At 48.3% G+C, this 20,436-nt stretch overlaps 1 protein-coding gene across 2 annotated transcripts in view; it reads right to left on the bottom strand.

Moving 5' to 3' along the window:
* The window catches only part of exoc6b (exocyst complex component 6B), a 98,398-nt gene that overhangs the window by 51,575 nt on the left and 26,387 nt on the right, over window positions 1–20,436 (bottom strand). For both annotated transcript variants that reach the window (XM_062516410.1, XM_062516411.1), the window contains exons 7-15: window positions 19,034–19,219; window positions 16,039–16,107; window positions 9,916–9,999; window positions 9,490–9,536; window positions 7,975–8,095; window positions 7,567–7,638; window positions 7,347–7,444; window positions 5,201–5,306; window positions 4,961–5,070 (exon numbers count right to left, since the gene is read on the bottom strand). In XM_062516410.1, coding sequence (XP_062372394.1) covers window positions 4,961–5,070; window positions 5,201–5,306; window positions 7,347–7,444; window positions 7,567–7,638; window positions 7,975–8,095; window positions 9,490–9,536; window positions 9,916–9,999; window positions 16,039–16,107; window positions 19,034–19,219 — 893 coding nt within the window. The remainder of the gene's footprint in view (window positions 1–4,960; window positions 5,071–5,200; window positions 5,307–7,346; window positions 7,445–7,566; window positions 7,639–7,974; window positions 8,096–9,489; window positions 9,537–9,915; window positions 10,000–16,038; window positions 16,108–19,033; window positions 19,220–20,436) is intronic.

Raw genomic sequence — 20,436 nt, 5'->3', positions numbered from 1 at the left:
CCCATTGTAGGAATTTCGGAAATGTTCGACGGCAGCTAATTGAGAGCTTGTGTCGCCGTTTGGGCAAGCAGCAGAGTCTCCTGGAAGGGCAAACTGAACGAGGGAGTACAGAAGGGATTGAGAGAGAGAGAGAGAGAGAGAGAGAGAGAGAGAGAGAGAGAGAGAGAGAGAGAGAGAGATGGGGGTTGGGGGCGAGACCGATGTTGACAATGTCGAGACGCCATGCAAACGCTGTGCGCTGCTTCTCTCGGAGGGAAACAAACACATTCCTGCTAAATTGCTAAATTATCTCTCTAAATTTTGTTCAAGAGAGACAGGGGAAGAATTTGAAAAACAATCGCTCAGAGGACAAGAGGTCCCTGTGCAGAATGTAGCAATTCGCCGAGTCAGTCGAGCGTAGCTCGGAGACAGATCTAGACTGAACAAGCAAGTGTAAGAAATTTAACATTCGGTCAGGAGTGTGGCTGTGATCTTACAATGCTGGTTTGAAAAACTGTTTCTCCACATGAAAGCACACACACACACACACACACACACACACACACACACACGCACACATACAGTAAACATACAGCTAGAAAAAAACACACACAAAATACACACATATAGACACACACACACACACACACACACACACACACACACAGAAAGCTATTTTGGATAGTCAAGATGAGGATGAGGACGAGGAAGGAGGCAGACATCAATCCAGCTTTTTAAAAACGATTTTCCACATGAAAACACACACACATACACACACACAGACACAGACACAGACAGACACAGACACAGACACAGACACAGACACAGACACAGACACAGACACAGACACAGACAGCTCTTTTCAACGGTCCAGATGAGGACAAGGACGAGGAAAGAGACAAGTGTAGAGTCCAGCGTTTTACAACCGATGTTCCACATATACACATACACCCACACACACACACACACGCACGCTCACAAACACACACACACACACACACAGACAGAGACACACACACACAAACACAAACACAGACAAACACACACACACGCACACACACACGCACACACGCGCACACACACACAGCAAGCTCTTTTGGACGGTCCAGACGAGGACGAGGAAGAGGAAGGGGACAGGACGTCGAGAGTCCACCAGCGTCACTCCACTCGCTGCTCCACTTTGGCAAGCGGTAGCCATGACTACACGAGGCATGAGATCATGGAGAGAAACGTCACCCTGTTTTCCTCCGCCGCACTGAACTCTGGGTCATTAAAGGTCGGCGTGGGGAGAGATTGATGGGCTCAACCTGAGGAAAATAAATGATCCTAGCCCCAAAAAAAAGCCCATGAAAAAGCCAGTCAGAAACCTTAACTGCACTGGCCCGGCCTCTCCTCAAGCTGCAAGCGCAGCTGTCTTGATTGTTTATTTAGTATTTTGTACACATTAAAAGAGGATAAGCAAATAACATTAAACAATTGTAGTCACCGGAGACGCAACAAAATAATAAAAGCCGAAACTCCGTTTGTAACACCGTCTAACAAATCGGTCTGTGGGAAAATAAAAAGACATTAAAAGTGATTTAGTGACCATGTGCAAATACACAGATGCGAGTGCGACTTTGCGCCAGTCTTTGATTCGCCTTTGAAATAGGTGTGGGGATTATCCTCGGATGTGACCAGAGACTCCCGAGGAAAGGGCAGGAGTGCTGTGGAGCGGTGTGGTCAGGAAGGAAAGGAAATCAGGAGAGTAATTTGGTTGATTAAAGCGAGAAAAAACAGCAGGGCGGGTGTGTGTGTGTGTGTGTGTGTGTGTGTGGGTCTGGTGCAGCGGTGGTTGGAGCGGAACTGAGGATGGATGGATCCTATTGTGAGGCCTCTCTCTCTCTCTCTCTCTCTCTCCCTCCCTCTTTCTCTCTCTCCCTCCATTTATTTATGCAAGCAGCTTTAGAGGCCAGGCTGATTAGCAACTGATTCTTAGCAGCAGGGGAAAAATACATTTAAATATTTCCAGCATCAAACATGTCAGACTGAATTGAGAGCCAATGATGGTGACGTTGGATTTTGAGGATCTTTAAACAGCACCAGAATGAATATAGGGATTTTTTTCTTGCCAATTCTTATGTGTCTATTAGTGCTGTGAAAAGTCAAAAAGCCTCAACAACACAAAAGCGAAAAGTTCCTCTCGCAAAAAGAAGCAGAAGTTCAAAGTTCACAGATGCACAGAAGGTGAAAGGAGAGAAGGAATGGGCAATGAGAATGACCAGAGGAAATTCCAGAATTCCTGCGAGTCAACACCACCTGCACTGCCGTTCTCTAGTTCTCCCGGTCTCCCATTCCCTCGTTCCCTCGACCCACCCCCCCCCCCCCCTTTCCCTTCATCCAGCAGCACCTCTCATCTCCGAACTGAATCCGGTGCAAACCGCAAGGCCTGACTGTCTCCTGTGAACTTAGGCTTTGTAGTATGCAGCCCTGTTCCCCATCTCCTTTGGTCTGTCACTCACAGGTTTCCGTTTCCGATAACCGCACTTTTTCAACTCTCCACCACCACCGCCACCCCAACCCCACCCCAAACCCCGCCCGTGTCCACACAGGCCACTGAAACTCGGTACATCTGGTGGAGTCTGATGGCTCCCTCGCCTTTCCCCCGAAAAAGTCCCAAAAGCCCTGCACTCATTCCTCACACAATCTAATGAGGACCTGTCTGAAAACGCACAAAACAAAAAAAAAAAAGAAAAAAAACGGTCAAATATGCGGTTCAGTGTGGCTACACAAGCCATGGGCTGCTCTTTTTTGGGGAGCAGTTCAAACGTATGGGAATTGGGGGGGGGGGGGGGTGCTTGATGCTTCTCAGAGCCCGGTCTGACTCCGTGCACTCCACACCACACCAAAAGGAGAGGCCGCTTGATACGAGCGGGGCTGAAAGACAATGCTCTCGGAGGGTTCGGTTCTCCTCATCTCCCATTTCTCTCCAGTCACCCAAAAAAGATGCGGTGGGGGGGTGGGGTGAAAACAGATGGAGCGAGTGCACAAACTCACATTAGACAACAAACCTCCCTTCATCTCTCTCTACCTCTCACACACACACACACACACACACACACACACACACACACACACACACACACACACACACACACACACACACACACACACACACACACACACACACACACACACACACACACACACACACACACACACACACACACACACACACACACACACACACACACACACACACACACACACACACACACACAAACAATTCCCCTGTCATAAGCTATTCCTGTTATCAATAAATCACCAACTTTAGCTGACAGTGAGAAAAAAGGATAATTTTTGAGAGGAAAAAGAGGACAGCCCAGTGTTTACAGAGATTAAAACAGCTCACCAAGGCCATTTATCCTTCCTGACTACCTCCTACCTAAATTGTCTTATTTCCTCGTCTGGTAATTGAACCATCAAAATCATTGCTGGAATAACAAAAAAAGAAGCAAAAAAAAAAAAGGAGTCAAAAGGCTTTTGAAAATTCCACACAGGAAGTCTGGACAACAGAGGAACTCTGGGAAGCCGGTTTAAGGTTGCTAATATCTGACCACTTTCTCAAGGTTTCGATTTGGACACACCCACCACGGCAACCTCTCTAACCCCTGGATACCAGTGCCAGAACCCCCCACCCCATCCCCCCTCCTCCCTCCAACAACCACCTCAAATCAAGATCAGACAAACCAGACGGTCCACGGTCTCGTTGAGGTAACCAGACCTGACACACGCCGCCAAAGAGCACGTAGACAAGCCGACTTCAAACACCCTCAGAAAAAGCGGAAACCCATTACAAAAATGACCAATCAGAGTGATCCTAAAGCTTTCGCGCAGACATGCCGCCCCCCCACACCATGTCTGCTGCAGGTACAAGGACCGGACAGAGGGGCTAAAAAAGCTTTGTTATCGATACTACCGGCCGCGAACTTTAACCTTGACCTTGATGACCTCCTCAGGCCCTAAGGTCAAGAGGTGATGTGGAGGGGGGGCTTAGGAGATCAGATTTACTGGTCTGCATTTGAGACCTCTTCTGAATATGGATTTATGCATAAAGCGAAAGTTGATTTTAGGAGAGGCGGATAGGGATACCCGCAAAAATACAATGTGCTATGTGTCAGGAACAAGTTAAATTAGTCTGACAAGAGAAAAGTCAAATAAAGTGTATGTCTTGAATACAAAAAATCCCCTCTTTCTGGTAGAACTGTTGCTTTCCTTCAATTGTCTTGCTTTCGGAAAGACTATTAATAAACTGGATACCATTCAATGAACTATGCTGGGTTAGGCAGACACTCCCTGCACAAAATTCTATCACCGTAGACGGATGAAAGAACCTTTATTATTTAAAAAAAAAAAAAGCTAAGACACATGATTCAACACACGCCTCAGAGTTCTCTGCAAAGAGGCTGATTAATCTCTACTTGAACGAGAAACAAAAAAAATCGAATGTGCTGCTGATTACTAATTGTCGTCTTCTTTGCTTTTTCCAAGGGCGGCTGCAGACCTGGACAAATTGGTAAGGGTTGTGCAGAGAGCGCGGTGTTCTGAGGAGAATGACAGGCGAGGGAGGGAAGGTGGGAGGAGGGAGGGAGGGATGGAGGCGCTGTTAATTAGCTCGCTCTCTGATGACGGGCAGTCAGACGAACAGCGGCCGGCGGCACAGAGTCGCGCGGAGGTGTGAGAGCATGTCTGGACACCGGTCCTGGCTGAGAGCTGCAGAAAACCTTCAAAATGTACAGAAGGCCTATGGGTGGGAGAGTGTGTGTGTGTGTGTGTGTGTGTGTGTGTGTGCTGTGCACATGCAAGATCATGTGCATCTTTTTTGACAACTGGGTCTATGGTTTGGAAAAAAACTATCATAGTGTGCGTTTACGCGTGTGTGTGTGTGTGTGTGTGTGTGTGTTTAAGTGAGGGAGTAAGAAAGACAGTCTGTGTGATTTACCTGAGATGAAGGTCCTCAGAAAACTTCAGACAGGCATAGATGAACTCCTTCAGCTGGCAGTAGACTTTAGGCACAAACTCTGAGAATGGCAGCTTCTTAGGAAAGGGAGTCTAAAGGAAACAGAGATGATGGAGGTCAACAAAAACAAACAAACAAACAAACAAACAAACAAACAAACACTCTTTTCTTCTTATGAACAAAAAGTACTGTCCATCAGGTGACGTGCGACCTTGCACTGACCTTGTCCAGCTCCGGGTCCTGGAAGGGGAACTGACTGACGATGCTGTGGTACTCTTCAGGAGTTCCCACTGGGATCGGACTGTAGTTATCCTGGTCCAGGATTTGCCTGAGCGGAAACGGAGGAAAATAGGAAAAACACTCTTCAGGTGCTTACAGTAAAAAAATCACAGGCCCGTTTCAGATGAGCGATTACAGCTCCAACATCAACAGAGGTCACCCAGAGGACAAGTCTAAGCGGCTAACTGATACATAACAAAACAAAAACAAGACTGCCAAGACTGGGAAATGGAGGACAAACTGCTTCAGAGGTCAAATATAGACAAACAACCTTCAGATATAATAATATTTGACCACTTGACCTTCGGAAGACTTCCACCACACAATGTGGGATTCTGTTGTTAGGATACACCCAATAACACTTAACTCTGTGCATCAGTGTGTGTGTGTGTGTGTGTGTGTATGTGTGCACATCTGCATGTGTGTGTGTGTGTGCATGTGTACACACACACACAGTTCATCTCATGTACTTCTCCAACATTCCACGTGTGTTTTTCCACACCACGCAAATTCCAAAAGAACTCCTTTCTGCTGGCCGCCCCAGCCAGAGTCTCCCGCCGGGAATCGGCAAGGATTTGCCCAAGGTCAAAGCGGCGTTCCCATCCGGGCTGTTCCGCGGGCCCATTCCGGACACATTAGCCGTGCTCCTCTGACTCAGGGACTTTGATGTGCTGGAGGTGGCTGGCACAATGGGCTGGCATTTCCCCGAGCCTTCCTTGTCCAAGTTTAACCGGGTCAAGAGAGTCGCAGAAAATAAAAATCACACCAAAAAGGTGTGTGTTTCTGTGAAGAATTTGTTTCTCCTTTGAGAATACCGACAATCCTTTTTGTTTCCACGGGCTTGCATGTCTGTGTGTGTGCACATAGGGGATGTGAGTCAGTGTGTTTGTGTGTGTGTGTGTGTGTGTGTGTGTGTAATGCCTCTTTGACCTCTTGGAACCCGACTTGTTGCTTAATTTGCCGTGAAGGTAACGCAAATGTTTCAAAGGTTCTCAGTGAAGTGGCGACAGCGCCAGTCTCAAGCTTCAAGCGCAAAAGACAGAAAAAGAGAGACATCTGCCTTTGTCTTAGGGTCTGTTTGGATTTGTTTTTAGAATGTGTCTTGGGCAATTCAATCAAAAGTGGTCAGCCGAGACACATCGCAGTTTACAAGTCGCGTTGCTGACTGCTTGAGTTTATATTCAGCTATTCCGCTAACATCTTATTCATCACGGCCCCATTGTCCGGGACACATCAGAACGCATTACTTCACTTGGTCAAGGTCACTTGTAATCCTGTTTTTTTTTTTTTTTTTAATTGTTTTGTTTCTCTGTTTTTATTCCAGGCTGCCTTTTTAAGAACTGGCCAGGAAGAACGGGTGAAAATGAGCACTCTGAAGTTAATTTACAGTTTATTTACAGGCTTCTTGACTGTCTATCAATAAACATTGTCCCAATCAAATAAACAAATATATAAATAAATTAGCGTTTACACAGCAAATTATACAGTATGTGGTCAAAAGCGTCTCAGATCACCTCAGTAAGTGGTTTGAGTGATCGGATCATAATGAGTCTTGGTGATCGCTCGCACTTGCATTTAGAGCTGACCACTAGTGATCGAATCGCAAGACACACCCTTGTATTATGACACTGAAATGTTTGCAGCACATTTGCAGCAAATTTGTGGGTGATTTATGGGAATAACAAAACAAATAACAAATGACTCAGGACTCTGAGGAAGACGCAGTGCGTCGAAACGTCAGTCTTTCGTGCACCACAATAAAAAAAAAAGTTATTTAGTAATCTGAGTGCTCCAGTCATCTCTGGGTTAGTCTATCAGAAGTAGCCCAGTCAGCGTTTCCAAATAGCAACTGAGTTCACTAGAAAATCTTGACAGAGGTTTGCCAATGCTGTCAATTCCAACAAAGTTCTGTCGACAATGAGAAGTTTGCCACTAGTGGCAAATGTGTTCGCCAACTGTAAGCCAAAAACCTCATTTTGGATGTGAAAATATGACAAATTTGCAGATTTGCAGCAACTGTTCACCAGAAGCCTGAACTTTCTGTGAGGGCATTTTAAATGTTCACAGGGTCTCAGACAGCTCATCTCACCTGAAGGACACAGTCCATTTCTTCAGCAAGATCTCCCCATATTGGTCCCGCATCTCCAGAAGCATGTCAAACAACTGGTTTACGGTGAAACCATAACCCTACAGAGCAACAACACCAAATGGCACAATGAGAAAAAAAATTTTCAAAACGTGACACTGAACTGATTATATCTGAGGATGACTGTTGTATCTTAGGAGGGTTGCAGAGGCTATCTCCTTACCTGTAGTGTGTCTGCGAAAAGCACAATGAGGTTCTTCAGATCCAACACTAGGTCTGGATCAGTGCAGTACGACTTGGGTGGAACAGATAGGAAAGAGAAAGAGAACCAGTGAAATTCAGAGTGAGTGTGTATGTGTGAGAGAGAGAGATATAGGAAGCATGTTTATTTGGAAGATGGAACAATGTTTCCCATACCCTTGAACCTGTAAAAACTCTTTAATCTACTGGATTATTCAGAAGATTTGGTTCCTAATGTGTGTATTTGTGTGTGTGTGTGAGTGTGAGTGTGAGTGTGAGTGTGAGTGTGAGTGTGAGTGTGAGTGTGAGTGTGAGTGTGAGTGTGAGTGTGAGTGTGAGTGTGAGTGTGAGTGTGTGTGTGTGTGTGTGTGTGTGTGTGTGTGTGGCGTACCGAGTGTGTGCGCAGCGCTGCGATGCTCTTGGACAGGGCCATCTCCCACAGCTCCTCCACGTAGGCCCTGTTGACCAGCCCCTGGGTCGTGTGCAGGACGTGATCCTCCACCACGAAAAACCTACCAGGTGAGAGCAGAGGCAACAGGTGGCAAAAGAATGAGCAAGAGAGAAGACAAGAGGTCAACGCAGGACACAACACACGAGAGGTCAAAGGTCGGGCATTAGGGTGCATCAAGTGCCCCTCTTTCTCTCAAGAACTCTTCTATGGTGGATAATATTGTGTCATTTGATGAACAAATAATAAATATGAAGTTTGGTGAAGATTGAGAATGATCTGTCTAGGGTACCACAATGCACCTTCATTTTGACAACATTTTATATTTTACGGCTGATTTTGGTTATTAATCAAATGGCATAATATTATCCACCATAGAAGAGTTTTTGAGAGAAAGAGGATGCACCCAGCACCCTATTGGGCATTCTTGACATGACAACAGTCCACATACTCAAGTCAGTTGTGCACGACGACACACAACAAAGAAGAGAACTTTGTCAGGGAACACGGCGGGGACAATGGACACAAACGTCTCCCTAGTCCCTCCACACACGTGGACGTTCGCCGGTCATCTCTGAGCAGGGGCAGCGTGTGTTTGCAGAGAAGCCTTGCACCAGATGTGGCGGAGATTCCCGACATTCCCACCCAGACGGTCAGGAAAACACAGATCTGCCATGTTCCCCCCATCCCGCCCGACTGTAAATCCACACAGAGCACCTCTCTCTGACAGGCCGGAAGAGGAGAGCTCCAGGGGAAGAGTTTGCGCAGGACGACAACGACGGGACTATTTGACAAGGGAGCCTTTTTGGATTCTCAATGGTTCCTCGAAGAACACAGTGATTTCACATGCTATGTATGACTGAGAAAGAACAAAAAAAAAAGGCAGCAGGCCTTCTCAGGGTCTTACTCGATGGAGGTGACGTACTTTCAGGGGTCTAACGGTGTGACTGCTGTTCTGTTTGTTTACGTTGATTCTCTCAGAAGATCTTGGATTCCACAGAGATCTTAACACTGGACGCTACTCAGAGATGTTTGTACATATTTAAGGCGCTCTAAGATGTGTCACAGCTGTGTAGGAGTTTTCAAAACATTTACATATCATTCACTCCACTTCTAGTTAGCATAAGTGTTAAGTGAGTATTTTGACACCATGTTTATCAACTCACACCCTTTTCACACAACTATCCTCAAAGTGATCCAACACCCTGCACTCCAAACTCGTACTTTTCAATGGCACAGAAAGTTGCTAAGCATTTTCTCTGAATTTAGATTACAGAAATACACACAGTACAGCATGACAAACAGGGCGAAACAAACATACTTTAATAAAACATCAGATCACTAGTCGCCTCTCAGTGTTTTCTTGGGTGAAAGTGAATTAAAATCCATTTCAGGATTTTGTTTGGATGGATGTGATGTCTACAGTGGAGGGAGAATAGGAGACTGTGCTGTACATACCCCACTATTTGATTGAAGTACCTCCTGTATCCCTCCAGGGTTTCATGCTGAGGATGACACGCACACACACACACACACACACACACACACACACACACACATACACACAATTAAACAGATCACTCATAAGGGGAGTATGGTAGTAGACTGTTTTGTGTGTGTGTGAAAGGCTGAATGATGATTATTCTGTATTCCACACACTAACACAGACAGTTGAGAGTTAAAGTTTTGACAGTTGAGATGAGAGTTAAAGTGCTAGCAGTTAAAGTGTTGAGAGTTAAAGTGTTGAGTTAGAGTTGAAGAGTTAAAGAGTTGAGAGTTAAAGCATTGAGTTAAAGCGTTGAAGAGTTAAAGCGTTGAGAGTTAAAGCGTTGAGAGTTAAAGCGTTGAGAGTTAATGCGTGGAGAGTTAACGCGCCACTGGTACCATGTTTGAGTGTGGCTGCAGCACCAGCCGCGCTTGTTTCCTCCTCTGCTTCCTGTAGTAGCTCTCGAACGTGTCCCTGGCACCCTGGACACAGAGACAAAGAACAGATTCAGAACAGACAACATCAGCCTCCAGGGACCAACGAGGCCGAATCCCAGCTCATCCATATTTCCCGGACTAACGTGAGTGATTTCCAGACGTGCCTCCACACTTTAGGAAATGTTACCAGCATGTGGTAGAAAATTCCTCCGCATCCACTGATTACTTACCAAGAAAAATTATTCAGAATATGGTTAGACTGTCAGTATGTGTGTGTGTGTGGGTGTGTGTGAGTGTGCCTGCCTGCGTTATGTGTGTGTGTGTGTGTGTGTGTGTGTGCATGAACATGTGTTCGGTTGTATGTTTATCTTGCGTCCGTTTCCAGAGAATTTAAAAGCTCAAGTCTGGCCCCCAGGTACAACACAAACAGCAGACAGAGAGAAATCACAGATCCTACTGGGACCGCCACTCATCTGAGAGCCAACAGAGAGGGCCGTGTGCTCCAACCCAACTCCTCCACCACCTCCACCATCATCTCCACCTCCATCTCCACCACCTCCATCTCCACCACCTCCACCACCTCAACCACCTCAATGCCAGCGCTGTTCCTTATCGCAGCACGCCTCTTCAAAAAGAGCTCCAACTTCCATCGCCACAGGACCTCCAGAGGTGCAGTGCAGAGTTCCAAATGGAAAGGGGTTGTGTGTGTGTGTGTGTGTGTGTGTGTGTGTGTGTGTGTGTGTGTGTGTGTGTGTGTGTGAGGGGGTGGGGGGGGGGGGAGTTTACGAAGAGAAGCTCAAACACAGAACCCACTCTGTGGCCGGCGAGGCCTTACCACATCCGGGACGGAGGGCCTCCGCGGGTGGAGAGGTGAGGCCTATCTCCGCGGCCCCGAACCAGGACCCCCGACAGGCACCACCCCAGAGATAAGGCTCCAGGAGCTGGGGGAGATGTTATCCCACAAAGGGCCCCCTCACCAGCCGCCAGAGTGGAGCCGCCGCCTCGGAGCGAGGGCCACCGGTCACCCCCGGGCAGTCGGCCACCCCCTGGAGCTGGCCGGGGGAACATGAGCGCGACTGGCGTTCCAGTGACGACTGATTGACAAGCGGTTGAAAGGGACTTTTGCCACAGTGGCATTGTGGTCGGGGGAGGAGAGGTATTCTTTAGAGGTTCCCATTATGTGGACGAAAAATAAACATTTGAATGAGAGACAAAAAAAAAAAAAGTCAAGACAACCGACAACCTCAAGGCCACATGTGTGTGTGGGACAGAGTTCTGACTTGTCGACGCTGGAACAATGACAAACGTTCTTTATTGACAGAAGGCTTTTTTGGAGGGTGAAAACAGTAGCTCTTCATATACAACACAATGGCAAATCCCACGGAGAGCTCCAAACACACACACACATAGACACAAACACACGCACGTAAAGTATCACCGAACATTAAGGTTCAACTTTGACCTTCCCCATTTCGTCTGGCCACTTCCTGCAGTGGAGGAGGTCTGCTTCCTGCCCGATAGACTTGCGCTCCGAGGCCTCCAAACCATGCGCCCAGGTCACCGACAGGCAACCCAAGACTCACCCACCCCCCCCTCCACGGAGACACGGTGGGGGTGGAGGCGGCTGGAGAAGGTGAGATTAAAAAACAGCCGACCTCCCCTGAGTGTACCCCCCCCCCACCTCACCACCACCACCCCGCCCTCCAACACACACACACACACCGTTTTTTTCCCTTTCATACCCTCTCACTCCCTCCCCCACCTCTGCAGAGAAACAGGAGGTGGAGAAGGAGTCAGTTTCTTGGAGCAGGAACTGAATGACCTAAGGAGTCAAAAGGGGTAGAAACAGTACCCTGCTTTGTTCTAGCACTCTTTTTCTATGTAAGTAAGTGTGTGTGTGTGTGTGTGTGTGTGTGTGTGTGTCTGTGTCTGTACATAAGGAAGAGAGAGAGAGAGGATGAGAGGGGGAAAGAGAGAGAGAGAGGACGAGAGGGGGAAAGAGAGAGAGATGAAGGAAGTGTGTGTGTGTGTGTGTGGTGTTGTGGGGGGGGGGGGTAAATTTACAGCGACACCTCCAGGCATAACCCTACTTCATCTCTTTCCAGTTCAGCAGAGGTCACCCATCAGCGGTGTGGACAGACAGAACACTCTGCTCCATAAACATCCTTACACCTCCTGGCTGCCTGCTCGGCCTTTTACAAGACGCCCTCTCTCTCTCTCTCTCTCTCCCTCTTTCTCTTTCTCTCTCCCTCTCCCTCTCCCTCTCCCTCTCCCTCTCCCTCTCCCTCTCCCTCTACCTTTCTTTCTCTTTCCCTCTACCTTTCTTTCTCTTTCCTTCTACCTTTCTCTCTCTCCCTCTCTACCTCTACATTTCTCTCTCTCCCTCTCTCCCTCTACCTTTCTCTCTCTCCCTCTCTCCTTCTACCACTCTTTCTCTCTCTCGCTTTCCCTCTCTCCCTCTCTCCCTCTCTCCCTCTCTCCCTCTCTCCCTCTCTCCCTCTCTCCCTCTGCACTCGCGCTGTCTAACCTCCATCAGGCCCTCGCTCGCTGCCTAAACAGCAGATCACGTCCACAATTTCAGCCATTTTTCAGGAGAGAGTAATGAGAAAACCCAGCAGGCCATGCAGAGTCTTTGAGTAATGCAGTCCTCCAAATACACCCTCTCTCTCCCTCTCTCTTGAACACACACACACACTCACACGAACACTCTCTCACACACACGCACACGCTCACGCACATACCCTCACATACACTCACTCGCTCTCACACACTCACTCTCTCTCTTTCTCTCTCTCTCACACACACACACACACACACACACACACACACACACACACTGACATCTTCACACCCTCTCTATGTATGTAGGGTTCAGCTTCGCCCATGCCTGCCAGACAGGCAAGCCGAGGCCTCGTGCTGTGGGGCGGGAGGGATAATATGTACCTGGTGGTTGGCGCTCGGTATCCAGGCAAAAACGGCCCAAAACAGGGGTGCCGATCCCTGGGTCTGACTAGAAGCAGTTGGCCCAGGCTGCTTTCGCTCTGTTTACATTGATCATAATTCTAATCAGATTTTTCATAGTTCATCTGAAAGGTAGGAGTTGGTAGCAGACAAAGGCGTATTGTTCGCATGCTGAAGTTCAACAGGGAGGAATTCAAACTGTGGGGTGGGGGTGGTGGTGGGGGTGGTGGGTACAAGTCAAAGTGGGTGGAAAGGGGAGAACGAAATGGACGAAAAATCTTGATTGGGAACGAGCTTCTACGTCCATGTTTATATTTCAAATAAATGAAGCGAAACTGGAAAGAGACACTAATGTAAGAGGTGCACTATGGGATACCCTGAATGAAATAAGTAGACGGAGAAAAAAAAGAAAAAGGAGGGGGGGGAGGATTCCAACAATAGTCAAAGATTGGCACCAGGCACCAGTCACGCTCAATAAGGCTATACGGTCACATCCGCCATCTTGGCTCTGAAGCTCTCCCTGATGGCTCCAGCCTCCTGTTTCCCCCCGCTCCCCCCCTCCCTCCCCCCTAGTCCAGCAGTGCTCTATCAAAGCGAGGTCAGGAGTACATTGGGTGTGTTTATCACCTCTGGATGCACTTAAAAGGAATAACAGTAGCACTCTTAAGAGATGAGGTAAGGTTTTTTTTGAAAAACAAAAGACGCTTAAAAAGCAAGCGACGGAGAGAAACAACGGTGGGAAAGAGCGATCGGAATGAGACAAAGCCAAACAAACATGGAAGTCGCAAAAAAGAAACAAAACAATGAGGAGGCCGAGGCGATGCACGACGGAGCGGAGCGGTGAAGAAGTCACGCTTGTCAACACCTTGGGAACGCCGGCCCGGTGCCCTTCTTCTGCGTTTCCTCCAGCTCCCAAGCGCATACCAATCCCCCCTCCACACACACACACACAAACACGCCCGCTTCTACCCCCATTACCAGCTCACAAGGGGCAAGTGGAGGTCACTCGCCCATTCTCCACGAACACCCCAAACACACATACACACCCTAAAACCACTTCTCTTCCAACCAAGTTTCTTGCTCTCACTCTCCTCTTTGGCCGTTTTACCCCAGACACCCCCGTCGGAGTGCCACGGCCAGGTCACGGCCCTCCCCATGACACGCTCGGGGGGGATAAAGGGCAGAAGAGAGGCTCCCCCCCATCCCCCTGACTTCCTCCCACGGGACACCCGGCTCGCCCACATCAGAGCGGGTTACGCCGTCGCTCTTATCTCCACATCCATCATATACATCCACCGTATCATCGCCATCCACAGAACAAATATATATAGATAGATGTAGAAGTCTCCGACTGCAGTCACTCTCCTCCTCTTCTCATCCTCTCTCTGCTTCACCTCCTTTGCTCTCTCTCTCTCTCTCTACCTATCTATCTATCTCTCCATTTCACATCAGAGTCGTGACTTCTTCATCTATACCTTTAATGTTGCCATAATGACTCTCTTTACGCACCAAATCTCTTCCTTGAAGCACTTCTGACTGAGCTATATTGCGAGGCGTGCGTATGGAAACGAGTCGCCGTGTGGATCCAAACGTCTCTCTGCAGACTTCGGAGACCACGTACACACACCAAGTCCCGCTGAAGGAGCTTCACACACACACATGCACACACACACACACACACACACAACCCCTTTCCATTTGGAACTCTGCACTGTACCCGGGGCTTCTCTGGAGGTCCAAGGACTCGGGGGGGGGTGACCAGGGGGTCACGACCAGTACCAAGGGAAGGAAACACATAAACTATGACATTCCCTGCAAAGGAAAGAAAAAAGAAAAACAAAACAAAAAAAAGCCGCTTGCCTATCGAGAGACGCGATATACTCCTTAAGTTTGTTTACCTTCTCCCCCTTTCCCTTTCACGACAGCCATGGGATAACCCCATCCTGCCCCTTCACCTCTCAACTAACCACTTCACCTTCTGACCTCCACGCTGTGTGTGTGTGTGTGTGTGTGTGTGTGTGTGTGTGTGTGTGTGTGTAAAAGACTCCTCACTTCCTCTTTTTCCACACTCCATCATGTTCTACTCTCACTTATTTTCTCTACCAGCTCCCAGAGCATGTGTGTGTGTTTGTGTGTGTGTGTGTGTGTGTGTGTGTGTGTGTGTGTGTTGAGGGGGGGTGCACACAGCACTGTCTGAACTCTTGGGGTATTTCTAGCCCAAACAGAAAGCAAAGTGGTGTGTGGAAATGACAGTGCTCTGCTCTTCGAGAGTCTGAACGTTTTTTGTTTTTTTGTTCACCCTTAAAGGCCAAAGGGCGACATTCAAATGCTTTCCAGCCTGGCAGCGTTTTTCACCTGGAGGAGCTGGCAGTGCTTGGAACCCACTGTCTCCCCACCACATCTGTGTGTGTGTGTGTGTGTGTGTGTGTGTGTGTCTCCAGTGTGCGCCCACAGCCCCTCTTGGTTTATTTGGTTAGCCTGACTCACAGAAACCCTGGTGGACGAAGCGGTTGGAGAAGAGAGGGAGGTGGTCGAGAGCACGAAAGAAATATAGAAAGAAAGAAAGAAAGAAAGAAAGACCGACAGAAAGAAAGAACGGGATGGAGAAAGAAAGAGAGAAAGAAAGAAAAAAAGATGGAGGGAGAGAGAGAGCAAGAGAAAGAGAGTGAGAGACAGACAGAGAGAGAGAGAAAGAGAGAAGAGAGAGAAGGGGAGAGAGAGGGAGAGAGGGGTAGAGAAAAGTAGAGAGAGAGAAAGAGAGGGACAGAGAGAGAGAGAAAGAGAGAGAGGGGGGGACACTGCGGGTGGCTAATTGGGAGCTTGATTGTAACCACTGTGGAACTTCTCGGGGAAAAAAACACATACAGGCCCTTAATGCGTGGGGCCTGTGAAATTTATATACAAATGCCCAATCAAGACCTCAGCCTCAGCAGAACCAGAGAGTGGTGGCCAGATTAAGGGTCATATCAGCGCATAACACTCAGTCATGTGGGCGGCGTTAGGCCTCATTTATCCTGGGGAAAGAGGGTGAGCGTAGAGAAGGAGAGAGCAGGAGAGAGGAGAGAGGAGAGAGGAGAGAGGAGAGAGAGGAGAGAGAGGAGAGAGGAGAGAGGAGAGACTCACCAGGACTGTGTAGATGTGCAGACAGCGGTAGACAGGAGAGAAGTCAACTAGCTCCTGTGCTCCAGGCACCTGCAGAGAGAGAGAGGAGAGAGAGGGAGGGAGAGAGGGAGGGAGAGAGAGAGGGAGACCGTGAGAGAGACAGAGAGAGAGAGAGAGAAACAGAGGGAAAGAGATTAAAAACTCTTTAAGACATCGAGATGGCACAAATGAATATGACTGTTGACACTGCATGAAAACATTTGTGTCACACACACATTCACACACGGAGACACACCTCTACACACACACACACACACACACACACACCATCTGAAACCCGTTCCATCCCTCTTTGGAATGCTGCTTTTCCCCAGAGCTGGCTGCCTAAACAATGCCAGCTTTCATCTCTCCCACGGAACCACCAGGAACACTCAACTCCACACACAACAAAAACAAACACTCGGCCCGAGCGCGGCCATGCCGCCCATCAAAGAGCTCAAGAGAGGAAGAGCCATGTCAAACAATGGCCACCAGAAAACAAACAGCCCCCGAGTCTCGTACCGGGCAATACCACCACCGCCACCACCGCCGCCACCATCATGCTGCTTCCACCACCACGCTCGAAAAGACTCCCCTGGCACGCCGGGTCGGCGAGCTTGCGCCAGGTCGGGGACGAGGGCACGAGAGGCCAAAAAGTCAACGTCGGGTGGCACCGCTAGAGCTGGTCTGCCACCGGGCACCGAGCGAGCGGGCGCTGGCACGGCCTGGCCCTCGGCAGGATATGAGACGTGGCGGAGGTGCTGAGAGATGGGCCGAGCAGATGGCGCTGGCACGTCGCCGCACAGGAAAAGGCGGCGGCGGTGACGCAAGTACGGGGGCAGACGGCAGCGGTGAGAGGAGGTCAGGAACATCTCCTGCGGTCAAGTCAACACACATCTAAAACGGCTAACTTAAAGAGACGCGTTATATAAAGAACGAGAAGGTCCTTTGCAACCCTGGTGATCAATAACTTCCAAAACCATGTGTAGAAGGCTTTGCACATCATTTATATAAAGAATAAGAAAGTGGATGGTCCTTTGCAACCCTGGTGACCAATAACTTGTGTAGATGAAGTTTATACCTATTTATACCATTTATACCATTTATACCTATCTTTTTATACATTTCGGATAAAACATGTTTTATTTCGGCTTTATTTCAGATAAAACATGTATACTATACACACAAATGTATAAATGGTAGCAGAAATGGTAGCAAATTCTTCTTTAAAAAAGGACACTAGGAGCCTCAAACTGCTAACGTACTTCTTGTGCTAAGTAAGGAGATGGGAATGCAACTTTAACAGACTATTCAAAAGACCACAGGACAAAGGAGCGACCGAGATGGAAGTATTCACAGGAGATGTGCCAATTGCCTGCATCTTTTCTAATGTTGAGGCCATTATTCCCTTAATGCAGTGAGTTTTCCTTCCCAATGGACCTTTGCCATCACGGTTCGTCTTTGTAACTCCAAACCAGTTGAGGTTGCGGTTTCCATCACAGTTGTTGCGCTCATAGAGTTTGTCCTCCGTTTTGGACGTGTCAGGTTTGGGTTTCAGGCAGCACGTCTGAAGTTTGCCTATCCTAACGCATCAGTGCCGAGCGTCATTAGTGGTCTCGTAGTTAAAAGTTAAGTCAGACCGCCCGATGCCCAGCGTAATTTGCCTTATATCCGGTACACTGCACTTCACCCTTTTTGAAAGAAAGAGCGAAGTTTCCCCCAAGACACAACACACGTCAAGACGAACGTCAGCATCGAAAACAGCAGGATGCTACGTGTGAGATGTCACTGTAGAGCTTCTGCCAGTAACTGCTGGATCCACATAAGATGAGGCCCCTCTTTTTTTTCTCTCTCTCTCTCTCTCTCTCTCTCGCTTTTCCTCCCTCTCTTTCTCTCTCTTTCCCACTCTCTCTCTCTCTCTCTCTCCTCTCAGCATCATTACCTTCCTCTATGCGGAGATCACGTTCCACATGCTCCTCACGGCACACCCCCGCCCCAGGGGAATGAGACAGCCCTAATGACACTAAACTACTGCAGAAACGAGACGGTCCATTAAGAAAAGGGAAGGGCGGGGGTTCGCCAGAGCAGGCCCACTGCCAGGAGCCACAAGGACAGGAGAATGAGGGGAAACCGGGAGGGGGTGGAGGGGTGGGGGGGGTGGCGTCGGGAATAAGCAGAGAGCCCAAGGAAGAGACGAGGAGGGAAAAAAAGGAAACTAGAAAATAAAATGACAACAACAGAGACACTGGAAAGGAGCACTGGGGAGAGGAACGGAGGTATAAGAGGGGAGAGCCAAACGTGTGGGAACGAAAAACTTGACCCGTACACAGTAACTGAACCTCAGATGGAGAGACAAGAGAAGCTTACTGACAGCTCCCTGTGATTATAATCCACCCTCAAAAAGGGAGTCAGCGCTGGACACTTGAACTATGACCATGAACACACACTCGGTGTCCTCAAACAAACTTGTATAAGCTGTAACTAACGGTGCGTACCGACGCGGCTTTTAAAACGTCTCCCGTTAGTTCAGATTCAAGAACTGAACATGAGTTGCGTTGTTAACATCTGGCCACCCTGTTGTGTGTTCACACCAACGTGAATCCCATTGAAGCCTCTGTCGGCCAAGATGTTTTATTGGCCTGTAATGCGTCAGAATACTCCTCGCAAAACAAGAACGTGATTTATCAAAATTAAAATGGCCTTTGTCAAGCCCAGAACGTAATGCGGTCGAACAGCTCTCACAGCTTTGTCCGAGAAGCGTTCAACATCTGGTTCATCTTTCATCTGCCGTCACAAATCTGGTCTGAGCTGGCCAAGGCAAGTCGCTGCCAGTCACTGCTAAGCACTTTAGATGGACGCCACGTTTCCACCAATCAAGCTTAAGCTGAAACACACGTCCTCAAAGAGATGCACCCCCCTGCACTTGGCACGATCGCTTGGGCATGTGGCATCAAGAGGGCCAGGGGTCGCGTCTCACCTCCTCCTCTTCGTCGTCCTCCTCTTCGTCCTCCACGTCCAGGATGCCGGAGTCCTGCTCGGAGAGGGGGCTGCTGCTCTGGCCGTCCAGCTCGGTGCTGGGCGACACCTTCCGGACGCGCCGCCCGCTGCCTGCTCGCTGCTGCAGGCCTGCGCTGTTCAGGGAGCGCTGGTCCTGGTCCTGGGCCTGCAGACACACACACACACACACACACACACACACACACACACACACACACACACACACACACACACACACACACACACACACACACACACACAGACAGACACACAGACACACACACACACACACACACACACACACACACACACACACACACACAGAGACACACAGACACACAGACACACAGACACACAGACACACAGACACACAGACACACAGACACACAGACACACAGACACACAGACACACACACACACACACAGACACACACACACACATGGATAAGACTGCAGTCAGAGACAGAGAAAGTGCTGCAAGTGAATATTCACATTTAGAAAAGAGAGTTTAAAAACAGGAAAAAAAAGTTTACAAAGGGGTTTTACAAAAACAACTTTTACCAAACCAAATTTTCCTGCACAAGAACAGAACTCTTTCATATCTAAAAAAAAAACCTCAAAGGAGGAAGATGGGGACGGATAGAGGCAATGAAACTGGCAAAGGAGACACAAACATGCCATCACAGGGATCTATGGTGGGTAGGCCTTTATCTGACTGAGTCTGAGGCAAAATGGTGACCTACAGTACAGTATAGGGGAAAGGATAGAAACCGAGTTGGGACACATCTGCATTTGGGTCATTGATGGATTGTTGTTCCTGTTTCTTTCCCTTTTGCTTTTCCTACTTTGTCTTCCTCTGGATTCCTCTACCAGTTAATCTCATTCATTAATCTCAGGTAATGGGAGTTCGAAGGTTGGTTTGACTATTTTGTAGATGCCTCTACTCTGACCCTTAAAGTAACTTCTTGTATATTCAAATAGCATATACAGTACAGCATATTTGGAAACTGAGCAGATCTAAAGAGGCGTCAAATAGCTTCTGTTGATCATTAAGGAAGAACACTACTGAAATAAAATGACACACTGTCCTGTTCTATTTCAGTCGAAGGACTTCAACGTCACCTGGTGTGATATTGTCTGTCAGCGTACTTCTACTGGACCATTTTCAACCAATGTCTTTCTAAGGCGGCGCACTTGCGCACAGCGTACACACTGTTTTATATAAAACGACCGCAACCTCGTCACTCTTTCTCTTTCACCGAATACCGAACCCCATCCATCGCTCCATAGAGACTCGGAAGAGCTCCTGAGATCAGCAGGCGTTAGCACACGAGTGAGCCGCCTTGAGTGCAATACTGTTGATAATCGCTGTTCTTATTTATT

This window comes from Sardina pilchardus, chromosome 16 (genome assembly GCF_963854185.1).
Source record: "Sardina pilchardus chromosome 16, fSarPil1.1, whole genome shotgun sequence".
In the NCBI taxonomy this organism is placed as follows: Eukaryota; Metazoa; Chordata; class Actinopteri; order Clupeiformes; family Clupeidae; genus Sardina; species Sardina pilchardus.
Note: the sequence above shows the minus strand (reverse complement) of the source record. Positions and strands in the feature narration are given on the sequence as shown.